Source organism: Schistosoma mansoni, chromosome 1 (assembly GCF_000237925.1).
Source record: "Schistosoma mansoni strain Puerto Rico chromosome 1, complete genome".
Classification (NCBI taxonomy): domain Eukaryota; kingdom Metazoa; phylum Platyhelminthes; class Trematoda; order Strigeidida; family Schistosomatidae; genus Schistosoma; species Schistosoma mansoni.
In genome coordinates, this window is record NC_031495.1 from 15,072,009 (window position 1) to 15,085,905 (window position 13,897).

Below are 13,897 nucleotides of genomic sequence, written 5' to 3' on the forward strand. Positions count from 1 at the left end.
GCCCATGCGACAGTGGTTCTACTTTCGCTTGTATCTACTTTAACTAATATATTCCTGTAATAACGTCCTTTGTGTTGTAGAGTCTTCAGAGCATCCATGGTCCCTTGATGCGTCGATGGGGGAATACACGTTAGGTGATGATCGCGAGGTGTGACTTCGAAGTTAGCTTGTTCGTTACACCGTTCTCGTCTAACTTGAGTAGGCCTCCAGTCATTCAACATAGATCATAAACGTTGATGGTCTACAGCGCAATTATTGGTATTTCATATTGGTACTAGTGCGTAGAAAATCCTGCCTTCATCAATATTTTTTTTATTTTCTTCCATGATATTATGAAAGATGACTCGCTCTACTTGATCAGAAAAACCTAAACGAAAGAAAGGAAAAATATGTTAGGTGCAAATAAATACCAGCTAGTAATACATTTTTTGTTCTAGTTTTTAAATTTGTGTTAATTCGGTTATTTATTTGGTCTGAAGAAATGGCTCAAATCAAGTCACGAAACGTTAGAAATACAATTTTTTACTCATTGGAATATAACAAAGTAGTATATTTATTATTGACTTTCTACCCAATCCTCAATTTATTTGAAACTATCAAGTCCAACCTTGGCATTGATACCTACAAAATAGCAGTTAAATTTAAAAGTTTGCTTCATATCGACATACATCAACTGGTTACCAGGATAGAAAAATTTCAAACAACATAAATAAATCATCAATAATATATTACATATTACATAGTTGAAGTGACATTTTCTACTCACCCTCCACCTCCAAGATAATATTGACATAAATGAAGATGCTTGATTGAAGTATCACATGATCATTTATACAGAGACATTAGTGTTTAAATGAACACAAATACTTCGATAAATGAGATTGACGTTGTCGTTTGTAAAGCAGATAAAATGATAGAACCAACCAGATTTTGTCCACCAATATGAACAATGCACATACTACAATATTACCTAAATGCGGATAGAATGATTCAACATTACTTATATTGGTTAGACGAATAGGTCATTATCACTTTTTAAAAGAATCTATTGTAAGTAGTATGCTATAAATCCTAATACTAGGGTGTATTCATAGCCTAATATAAAGTATTTCGATAAGCTTATAGCTCTTCGAGAACTAGTTGAAAAGTAGCTTTTTCCTCTATAAAGCTGTAGAAAATTAACCGGAAAACAAGTAGTCATCAGATGCTAATATGCATGGAATTAGACACTGTTCTTGTATAATGCGTTATGAGTAAACTTAGTGTTGATATCATCAGAAATTTAATCATATCTGCTAACAATGATGTTGAATTTAAGATGTTATGTGACATTTTCACACATAGAATGCTTAAATATACACATACATATAATGGAAATCACTTACTAGTACTAAAATACATAAAGTCTGCAGACCGTTTCACAATCACTAAATGCATGCTTTCATTACAGTAGGATTTAGTTTTATCTTATGTCAAAATTTTTGAATCGGTTTATTAGGAATATACGATGAAATATATTAGTATCATTCGAAAAGTTCTGGACAGAAAGCTATTCTCTTCTTAAAATAGCTCAGTAGTTTCCACACATTAAATCTTTAACACCTGGTTTTTGAACTGATGTAACAGACTATATTCTTAATTGTTATAATTAGATACTGTATATAACACAAGTGACGAATAAACTGAATCTGTTTGTTTAACTAGTTTTTGTAATGATCATGACTTGGACAATACCTGTCCTTCGTCACATTCCGGAATGATAAAAACGAAAAACTATTAAGGTTTGTGTACTAATTATTTTCTTCTAACCGGATTAACTAAGCGTTTGTTCAATACTGAAATTTCTGTTTGTGAAGGTGACACAGTTTTTCAATTATTGCTTTTAGTGATGGACAATGTTTCTGTCATCATATATAGAATTTATAATAAATCATAAAGTGTGAGAGATTTGTTTTTTTTCAAATCTTCAAATACTTTGGTGGACTCACTAATATCTCCAGGGATTACATCTATTTAGATCAATATCTTGGATGATTGGGGAGCATGCAGAATGTAAAATGGTAATCTGATAAAATTAGTAATGACGTTCTGAAGAATGAGCATTGTCTCTGTCTCTTTTTCCCTCTCAATTTGCATTTAGCTAACGGTAAAACTAATGGCTTCTAAACTCTATTCTTATCTGAATTCAATTATATGCTGATGCATTAATTTCTTATCATAGATAACTAGTCATTTCAATTAGGAAAATCTTTGTCAGCAATAAAAACAAATACCAGCAACATTAATGTAACATCGCCAGCATTAAGTCTTATACAGACAGCTGAATTAAAAATAGTTTGTAGTGAAGCATATGGATTTGTTTTCTTCACAAACATTTCAATAGCAACTCTTATGTTCAACTATGATGTACTATGTTATCTGTGTTCTTCATGAAAACATTTAAAATAATCTCATAAACATACATAGTGACAGACTATTTACTGAAGTATGTAGAACAAATAAATGTGTGAAAATGAAGCTGAGAACGTGTTTTAATCAATACACTCCATCGGTCTTTGCGAAAGAAACAAATTTCATTGACAGAAGTTATAGATACTCTGTTAGAAGCTTGTAAATAAATAAGCAAGAAGAGAATCTAAGTTGAGTTAATATTAATTGGATTTCTTATTAAATGTAATATCTTTATTGACTTTGTAACGTTTAGATTCAGGCAGATTTTCGTCTAGCTTGAAGGTATGTTTTATGCTGGGAGAGTGTAATGACCAGCTTGTGAGAATGAATCTGAAAAAGAAAAGAATAAGTTTCATTTGAGACAGAATAATTTGATAGTAAAATATTCTCTACCAAGTATTTCTGATTAGAACTTACATTACTGAAAGTCTAAATCTCAGAGAAATTGACTAACTCTATCTGAGATTGAAGAAGCACGTCTTTCTGATTAGAATAAACAACCGAAATTTGTGTATTGAGTATTAATTCTTAAAAAATTTGCTTACACTACCCTATTCAAAAGGAATAGGACTGAATTATTGATTTAATTAATAAAGTGACAATGTAAGTACTGACATGTTCGCCATATCAGCATAAGTGATAACGTCTCAGACTGTTAAACTAGCTGAACTACGTTCAGATCCACTAGGGAGCATCGATCCCCTTAAGATTACAAGTAAGCTTTTCTGACGAGTGCCGACACACATGAAGCCTAGGTCTTACAGGTTTCTTATAGACTACTCTTAACCACCTAACATATAACTATCTCTTTGTGTTTCTGAACACGGTGTTTTCCTCCAATAACCTTAATATGAGGAGAAAATGCTAGACATTCTTCAAGACCCATGAAAATGATCAAGAAATAGCACAAAATGGTTTCAATTTACACATTCTGTTTTTCCATGTGTATAGAAAGTTTGAGTCATTCGTGAAGAACCGGTGAATTGCTCTTAGTTTGAAAAACCCCCCAAATACACTGGTACGGTCGAGGGTGGGGTAAGTCAGCTTTCCCTCTCGAAATGCTCTCACATGGCCACGCGGATACAGCCACTACCAGGAAAGTCCTACTCCCTGCCTTCTCGCAATGGAGGTGTTGTTTACGAATTTGAGAGGATGAAAAGCGAATGTCCGACGCTTTAACCGGGTTGGTGTACACGGAAGGTCCACCTAGGGAAGTTGGGAAACCCTGATTCCCAATCAATGATCCTGAGGTAACAAACGGTGTATGAACCTATTGTTGGTCAGTGGCTATCATGGGACTGCATCTCCTTAAGTTGCTCCACTACCATGTGGATTAGAGCTTTAGGACAAATGCTCCAAGTAAGACCCCCTAACAAAACCATCTGCTTTAGTCTGGGCACCCGAGCAGTATCACAGACCATACATAAATCAAATGAAATGACAGTTAATACTGGAAATACTGTTCTCGCTTCAATTAAAATACAGATAATTCACATTCATTTCATAACATTCATTTTTTTCTTTCTTTATATACTATGTCACTTATCTACTCCTTTCTCTTCTCATTTTGTGTATCCTTATTTTTCAACATGTACAGCAACTCGCCTATGGTGGAAGCCCTGTCCTATTTAAACGATTTCAAGTCAATTACTGGTCCAAAGTTGAACGCTACCGCCGAATACGGCTACTGAAACCACGTGCACCATTCAAACTGGCTTCCTTCAATGTTCGCACACTTATGCAGATCGGACAACAGATAGGGCTGACTATGTCTTTAGAAAGTCCTGAAATTGACGTTAGTTATCTATCCGAGACCAGTATTCAAGACTCTAGTGAAGTGCTACAAATCCACTCTCCATCTGTCGCTTCAAAAGGCTTGTTTTACGTGCGCTTATCCGGGGACCCTGTGGCATCTTCGTCTGATTTTGCTGGCATTGGTGAAGCACTGAGCGCTAGAGCTGAGGCAGCACTAATCGATTGGATCCCCATTAACAGTCGGTTATGTGGTTTTAGGTTAGAAAGCTCCATCAAAGTGAGAAGAAATCTGCATGAGAAACTATGTATTTTTGTCATATCCGCCAGTGCTCCGACAGATTGCAGCCTGGATACAATCAAGAATGAGTTCTACCACCAATTAACTGTTCTCCAGAAAGTGCGTTCTACAGATATTGTAGTACTAGCCGGAGACTCGAATGCTCAGGTCGAGCGTCTAGGCACAGAAGAGAGTCGTTTAGGTGGCCGATGTGGACTTGTTGGTAGCAGGTCAGATAACGGGGACTGTCTACTGCAACTTTGAGCAGACTACAACCTGTTTATGGCTATCACCAACTTCCGGCACAGTCATCGCCGATTTGTCACCTGGCACGCTCCTTCTGCATCTCAAGCTTGGAATCAGATCGATCACATCACGATCAGCTACCGCTGGCGTAGTTGTGTACAAGACTGCCGCTCTTTTTCGGGGCGCCTATCTAAACTCTAATTATGTCCTGGTCTGCGCCAAGCATACCTTACTTTTTAGTGGCCAACAAACTCATAGTCCCAAACGAATCAATATCAACAAATTCGTCGCAGCTCCCGTTGCAACTAATTATCAAAACGAGCTAGGTTCAAGGCTAGCTAACATCCCACCGAAAATTATAATTGGTTGCAATTGCACGACGCCATAAAAATGGCTAGTAAAGTCGCTTGCGGCTTCGCGAAACGTCCCGCTTATAAGCACTGGGTTTCTTCAGGCTCCATACAACTCATCGAAGCCCGTCGGTCTTCTCCGGGTGACAGTGAGTTTGATCACAAACGACGACTGTTAGGTAATGAAATTGAGTGAAGCTTGAGTAAGGACCGAGAAACCTGTTGGTGGGAGCATGCTAATGAGTTGGGAGCAGCAGCTGGATCTAGTAACTGCCGGGAGCTCTTCCAACTCATCCGAGCAACTGTAAGCAAGAAGTCTGATGTGAGCGAAACAATCTGTGAGGATGACGGGATGCCAATCACTAACATCCATCAACGTCTCGGATGATGGGCAGAATTCTTTGAAGGGCAGTTCAACTGGCCTGCTGCTTCGGCAACATCGATCAGACTGTCCTTCCTTTCATGGCCGGTGACGACTGGTCCACCAAATGAGGAAGAAATCCGCAAGGTACTCCAACTATTGAAGCGCCACAAATCAACGGGCCCAGATAACTTAACTCCGGCTCTTTTTAAAGATGGTGGTGTCTTTATGGATAAGGAACTGTGAGTTGTTGACAAAGGTTTGGCAATTAGAGAGTGTTCCAACGTCATGGAATGAGTCAATAGTTGTCCCTATCTTTAAAATGGTTCACGTCGTTTCTGTAACAGCTATCGAGGAGTAAGTCTACTTCCGATTACGTCCAAACTATTGGCTTCTGTCATACTTCGTAGATTGTTCAAAACTCGAGAAAGATTAACTCGGGAGGAGCAGGCTTGTTTTTCTTTCTGGTCGAGGATGCATTGATCATATCTTCACCCTCCGCCAAATGTTAGAACACCGTCATACTTATCGCAGGCCAACAATCGTAGTGTTCCTTGATATCAGGGCTGCCTTCGATTCGTTGGACGGGACTGTTCTTTGGGATTGTATATTGAAGAAGGGTGTGCCTGAGAAGTTTATTAACATCTTAAAGGCCCTGTATAAAAACACCTCAGGTGAAATGAGGGTATACAACCACCTTTCTCCATTGATCCATTCAAGCATTGGTGTTAGGCAAGGTTGCCCAATCGCACCATTCCTATTCAACGTTTCCATCGATGACATTCTGGAAACAGCTCTGATGGATGTAAGTAATGGCGGTGTGGATCTATTGTCTGGAGAATGACTTCTAGACCTTGAGTATGCGGATGATATTGTCTTACTGTGTGATAATGCCCAAGCCATGCAATCCGCACTTAATCAGTTGGCAATCAGTGTCCGTAGGTACGGTATGTGCTTTTCACCTTCAAAGTGCAAAGTACTTCTACAGGACTGGTAGGATTCCACTCCTGTACTCACCCTGGGTGGTGAGCAGATTGAAGTAGTTGAGAAGTTCGTGTATCTAGGTAGCTGCATAAGTGCTGGTTGTGGTGTGAGTGATGGGAACAATTCACGTATGGTGAAAGCCAGAGCGGCTTGTGCCAATCTGGGCCATCTTTGGCGCCTTCTTGATGTTAGCCTGACTGTAAAAGGTTGGATCTACAACGCGTTGGTGAGAGTAGTTTTGCTCTATCCTTTTGAAGCCTGACCTCACCAAGTTGAGAATGATAGATGATTATTTGTGTTTGATCATTGTTGTCTCCGAAGGATTGCTGACATCCAGTGGCAACACCATATTAGTGTGTTCGGGCACAGCGACGATAAATCAATTGGTGTCACCATCTTGGAACATCGACTTCGGTGGCTTGGATATGTTCTACGAATGTCGTCCCAGAGAATTTCTCGCCGTGCATTATTTGCCGAAGCTGGGATTGGCTGGAAAAAGCGGAGAGGTGGTTAGTGTATAAAATGTTGTGGTATGAAAGAAAGCTGTACATGACTGGCTTCTGTTGGTTCTTCACGACTCCATAGTTGGGATCTGAGAAACGGTGCAACACCGTGGCTTAAGACGTTATCAGATTTGGCTCAGAATAGAAGCCAGTGGCGATCCTTTTGTAACTTTATTTTACTCTTTTCATAAAAAATGGACGTAACTTCTTTAACTAGAAGAATTCTTTCTGGTTGTAACTTTGCTTACTGAACTACTCCCAGTTCTATTATTTCACTATCATATACTAATTTCTGTTCGTTATTCTTCCTCTGTTTTCTTATACGCACTTTACATTCACTATCTCTTCACATTCTCATTGTTATTGTGTGGCGCATATGTATTTGATGCCTCCTTGTACCAATATTTATGTGTCTAAATAAATAAACAAATAATAAAACAGTTTAAACAAATAGTCAGATTAATGTGAATATTTGATGGCTTTATATTTCCGTACAAAAGACATTTTAGAATCCTTATGTATGTGTGCCTGGGTTAAATTTAACGTTGAGACCATTTATTCTCACCGTTTTCTCACTAAATACTTTCACATTGTGCTTATTCTCTCAAAATTAAATCTATTGCCAAAACATCGTGTGATCGACTAACATCACAAATTACTTTCAATAGAAAAGTTTTGTAAAGTGACATTAATTTGTTATGTTTGAATAAAATCGAACAAAAGTAGGAGACATTCTCTTGCTCTACTTACAAACACTGAATATTCTACATATAAAAAAATAGGTCGACAGTCCGAATGATTGCATATCATCCGCCTTAACTTAAAATCACATACATGCACATACATAGTGATGTTGACTGGTTTAAGCTCGAATTTACGCACGAAATGATGAGTCATGTGTTGTAGACACTCAAGTCTCATCGTGTTAACGTTAAAACATGGGGGTGTACGACAATGAGACAAAGCCACAGCTAATAGGACGAACCAGACTATCGACCTCTGAAAAATCTAACTTGGATGATAGTGGTGATGATGACTCATACATATGCATTTGAATTAAGCGCACATCTGTATGCAATCCTCTCTGACCCCAAACAGGGTCAGGCAGAATAGCTGAAGTTTGAATAACCCTTACGGATCATGGATAATAAGAGGTTTATTTCATTAAGGAGTAAGAAATTCCAAGTAAAAGTAACCTACGTGACACTTGATTGTATATGCAAAATAGATTTTCATTTGGTATTTCGTAAATAATTTCGTCATCCCAAACCGAGTAGATAGACGATGACATTGTCACCAGTTTTCAAAGTTGTAAAATTCTACCTCAATCGGTTAGAAATTATATAGACAGACAGATAGAGAGGCTAAACAAAATATAGTTAAACTACTGGCACAACCAAGGTGGAGACATGGTTTTCTAGGTCATGTTAACATAATGAAACTGATTTCTGAAAAGGTCAAATTAAGTTTCAGTCTGTAACTGATGCTAACTTAAGCTACGGTGTTGATGACCATGGACATGTTGGTGGCTGTTCACTGAAATTGTTACTATTTTAGATTTTTTCTTCTCATGTTTTGTCGTATGATAGCGTCTGATTCTAAACGAAAACACGGAATACAATGGACAGGTTGGATGCAATTAGACGACTTCGACTTCGCAGATGACATAGCCCTCCTATCCCATACACACCAACAAATGCAGATGAAGACAACCAGTGAAGTAGCACCCTCTGCATCAGTAGACCTCAACATACACAAGGGGAAAACCAACATCCTCAAATACAACACAGAGAACACAAACACAGTCACACTTGATGGAGAAACTCTAGAAGAGGTGGATACTTTCACATACCTGACTACTTAGCATCATCAATGAACAAGGAAGATTCGATGCAGATGTAAATGTGAGGATTGGCAAAATAAGCACAGCCAGCATTCCTACAGTTGAACAACATATGGAACTCAAAACAACTGTCAACCAATATCAAAGTGAGAACCTTCAATATGAATGTCAAGACAGTTAGTTCTACTGTAGGGAGCTGAAGCGTAAAAAACTACTACATCCATCATCAAATAATTACAAATATTTATAAACAATTGTCTTTTCAGGATATTCAATATCTGTTGGTCGGATACAATCAGCATGAGACTATTGTGGGAGCGAATAGATCAGCTTGTAGTTGAGGAGGAAATTAGGAAAAGACGATGGAGATGGATAGGCCATACATTGCAGTAATCATCAAACTGCATCAAGAGACAAGCTCTGAGATGGAATCGTGAAGGGAAATGAAAAAGTGGAATGTCGAAGAACACACTTCGTCGGTAATTGGAAGTAGATATGAAAAGGATGAATGTTAACTGGAAGGAACTGGAAAGTATTGTCCATGACAGAGTTGGATGTAGAATGCTGGTTGGTGGTCTATGCTTCTCCACGAGGGGTAGTATGTGTAAGTAAGTAAGTAAGTACAGCACATATATCGTTAATTTACTTATGAAAGTTGGTATCTAAATCGTGCCTACAGAATGAATAGGGGATTATATTAACACAAATTTAAATATCACAGCTGATTATTTGTTAGGTAGAGGGTACACAACCCAATGTTTATTGGCAGACAATCATTTCAAGTCTCATCATAAAAAGATATCAACTGAAGAGCCACTTGAAACCAAAGAGAGGTTGACACCTATTCCACCGTAGACTAACTCCTAAACAGTGATTACACACAAACTAACATGCAACAGTACACGAAATATTCTAGTTTTGAAGAGAACACCATTACGTGAGGTCACTGAATCATCGTCCGATGGTCATATATGTAAAGTAAGTCAATTGGTTTTGTAACACATCCTCGTATATTGTTATCAGCAAGTCGTCTCATTACAAACATGACTTATTCCATATGTCATGGTTTCCTGTCTGTGACATTAACTGAAAATCGTAACGCATAGCAAACCGACTTAGATTAAAAATGTAAATTACAAAATTATGAACTAACGGCTTAAAAATATCGTGTATGTTACAGTACCAGAATATCGTGAGTAGAAATCTGTCTGGGTTAGTAGATGAGTACTTCATAACAGCTCTTATCTAGGGTGAAGTTTCGGTTTAATACGGGTTCCGAATAACTCTTTGAATTATATCACACTATAATAAAAGGTACTTTCTGACTAATATGAAATCTTTCACAGAAACCTCTGGTCTGATAATTTTAAGTTACTTTTTAATGATGGTCTAACTTAGATCGACTCATGAATCCAGCTATTAAAATTTCAAATTTAACCTAAAATACCTTAAACACAACATGACATAGCAAATCTGTCTTACTTAATATAGATTTGTTTGACCCAACTGGAACTTCGTTACTTTACTGGGTTTAAATATTGTCATTCCAATCAATATTGTTAAAATGATGACAACGGAAATCAAAATTTTGTGATTTATCTTACATTATACATTTAAGAACAACAATAAATGTATTATGACTACGGTGAGTGAAAATAAGTTGAAATTTAGATAGTATTGTATATGTTTAGAGTTTATCGACAGGGCTTTCATTGACATTTTTGACAACAACTTCACCACCTACTTCATATGGGAGCAAGATTTTCAGTTATTTTACAAGTGTTGTAATTGGCAGTCGTCTTGGTAGATTTCATTATTTTCATTTATTCTTGTGTTATGTTGATTGCTTTTATCAGAAGGGGGTTTTGTGGTAGTAATTTTATAGTTGAAATCATAAGTCAATTGAAGCTAAACCACTATGGAAGACCTGGAAGCACTGGACGGCCGTTTCGCCGTTTTGTCAGCTAACCTCTGACCTGGTAATATTGTGAAGATTGATAATGAAAACTTTGAAACACAAATATCATTAAAATCATTCATCTAAGTTGTAGATCTTATCTATCACGTTAACAAATTTAATTGTTGAAACATGATTTGTATTGCATATACTTTAGGAAGTTCTGTTGTATTATCTATGATAGATATTTACTATTATGATAGTTCTCATTTTTCTCAATCATAAATGATATAGTTGTATAATTTTCTCAATTAGAAGATACCAGTAAACATTCTTTCTTTCCCTTTCATCGTTGCTTCAAAATTGTTGTGGCCTATTTTACTCCATCTTTTGAAAAAAATTCCCAGTGTTTAGAGTAAAGTTTATGTTATGCAAGCTTCTGAAAAGTATAAATTTTCCTTATAAAAATTGACCTTAAATATTTTACTGATTATTAACGTACATACAATTATGTACATTAAACGAAGTGCAACAATACAAATACTTACAAAGTAAGACTAATTCAAGAGACTATTGTCCGATCGACTAGATTACTCTGGGGCTAAGGACTGATGTTGAAAAGTCGATAATTCAGGTCACGAGAGCATTCAAATAAATTATCGTTGTATTTTCAGTTCAGTGCTTTGCATATTTAGCAACAGTATCTAAATGATAATTCTATTTTAATTTTTATATAAATCACTATGTGTTTTACCGAAGTACTTAGAGAATAAATCATTATACACAATTGTGTATATCCTGTTCAAAAATGTCGATCGATTAGGTTACTTCATATCAATGAATGGAAATACTGAGAAATAATGATTTGAGCAGAATAATATGAATTACTTTTGAATTAGTTGGACTTTCAACAACCATCTTAAACTTGCAATATTTTAATATCAATAAGCATAAGTGTAATATAACAATATTTTTTACAGATATCAAATTGATCAAAAGTTAATGTGAACACTTGTCAGAATAGTGTAGTTAATATTCTTAATTACTTACTTACTCCTGTTACCCGTCGTGAGGCAGCATAGGCTGCCCACCAGAATTCTCCATCCAACTCTGTCCTGGACAATCCTTTCCAGTTGTTGCCAGTTCATATTTATCCTTTTCATGTCTGCTTCTGATTCTCGATGCAGTGTGTTCTTCGGTCTACCTTTTTTACACTTCCCTTCAGGATTGTGGCGGTTACTAAAATGGCATCAAGTTAGTATTAAAAAGATCATAGGGTTTGAAATGTGTAGACACACTTATTATGTATGCAACTAGACATTTAGATGTCGAGTTTGTTGTAACATGAAATTAACGATGAGTTCGGCATTTTAAACATTACTGTACGATGGATGACAGATGGCACAGTTTAGAGGTCAATTTATCAAAATTTTGCATAAAAAAATGGGTACTTGGAATTCGGAAATTCTTTTGCATTTAGTGAAGAGACTGTTTTACAGAACACAACGGATATGAATCACTCATAAATTTAGGAAAGTATTGTGAGATTTTAAGGATAGCCTGAGGAACAGCAGTTATTGACAAAGATTCATCTATAAATACGAAAACCTGAAAATAAAGATCGATTTATAATATAGCATAGCATATCGTATCATAAAATATATTCTATAAGTTAGTATCACCCACTCGACTTGGTTGATTCCACTTAGCACTATTCGCATTAGTACTTACAGAAATCTATCACGAAGATAGTCATTAGTAAGCAGTATGATATTCATTTAGTTGTCGGTCTCACAGAATCTCACAGATTGCACAACATTGCTTGATACAAATTACTTTTTGACTGAGTTCCAAACATTTTTACAGCAAATTATGACTTCGTGGTCTAAAGGTATACAGGAAGAGCCAGTGTCTGATTTCGTTTGAAGTGTCTTTAACACAGTGTTTAGAATCCTCAAGTTAAGAAGAAGTAGCTTGTACAGTACTACTTGATTCTCAATGGTTCTCTATCTGATGTCAGTTTATTGTGAAAATTGCTGTACTTGTTGTCACTCTTATTTTAAAAACCGTTTGTGGAATCATGAATGCGCACTTATGGGGAGCCCCATACTGTGACGAAACGGCCGTCCAGTGCTTCCAGATTTTCAATGGTGGTCTGACATTGATCGATTCGTGACCTCAATCATAAATAAAATTATTTTGACTTTTCAGTTAAAACTGTGCAGTTTGTGATGAATAACATATAGACACTGCCTATCATACTTATTCATTATTCATACTTTATTCAATTTCATTTAAGTTATAAACTATAAATTCTTTATAATGGTGGTAGTAGTATTGTGGTAGTATTAGTTCGTTTCATTTAAATACAGTTACATACAAACAGGTTGAATTCTGAATAGTTTATTTCAGATATAGTCGTATGAGTAGTATATAACAATATCGACAAATATTACGAGTCCACAGTCTACTGACGATATACATTCAATACTTGTTTATACTGATGACGATGTTGTTGTTGTTTTTGTGGATGCTGATGACTCACGTGTCGCATGCATATACGTTGCCATAGTTATATGTATATGTGTCTATATAAGTGTATAACGTTACTGACAGACAGAAATAACAAGGAGAGAGAATATACAGAATATACTCATTCTTTATTTTCTGCCTCGTAAAACACCCGGATTCATAAAACATTTTTTACATAGTTTTGTAACATTTTCTTAGCGATAAAAATTGAAGAATATATATATATATAATGAAATTTTCTGTCTAGCTAGCATGTGATTGTGACAAATTGACTGGCTGTCTTACTGTCTGAGAAATATCACTGTAATCAAAATGTTCATATCTCTGGTAAGACAACTTACGTAGGTAGTGAGCCAAGTAGTATCACATGAACAACAAAACTGATAGAATAAATAAAAATTTATTCATTTAAGTGGTATTTAAAGGAGTGATTACTCTGAAATCTACACTTTTCAACATGGACTGATAATATCGGCGAACCGACGAATGACATATTAGTAAATAATATATCTAGATATTTTTTGTCTGGTTTTTTAGGACTATTCATCAGAGTTTACTACCATCATCTAGATATACAAACAAATTTAAGACATAAATATTTCATTGAAAGGCTTCAGTGGGAATCACCCTAATTTACAGATTGCATTCATCACACACTCATCTCAATTAAGGTACCATTAGAAAAGAAACCACACAAC

At 36.1% G+C, this 13,897-nt stretch overlaps 1 protein-coding gene across 1 annotated transcript; it reads right to left on the reverse strand.

The window, feature by feature from the left end:
• Window positions 1-2,706: 2,706 nt before the first annotated feature.
• Window positions 2,707-13,237, reverse strand: Smp_141130 (hypothetical protein; the record flags this gene model as incomplete). Its single annotated transcript, XM_018793400.1, has 3 exons — window positions 2,707-2,781; window positions 7,913-8,040; window positions 13,213-13,237. The coding sequence occupies 3 exons, from the start codon at window positions 13,235-13,237 to the stop codon at window positions 2,707-2,709; spliced, it is 228 nt and encodes a 75-aa protein (XP_018647916.1).
• Window positions 13,238-13,897: the final 660 nt, after the last annotated feature.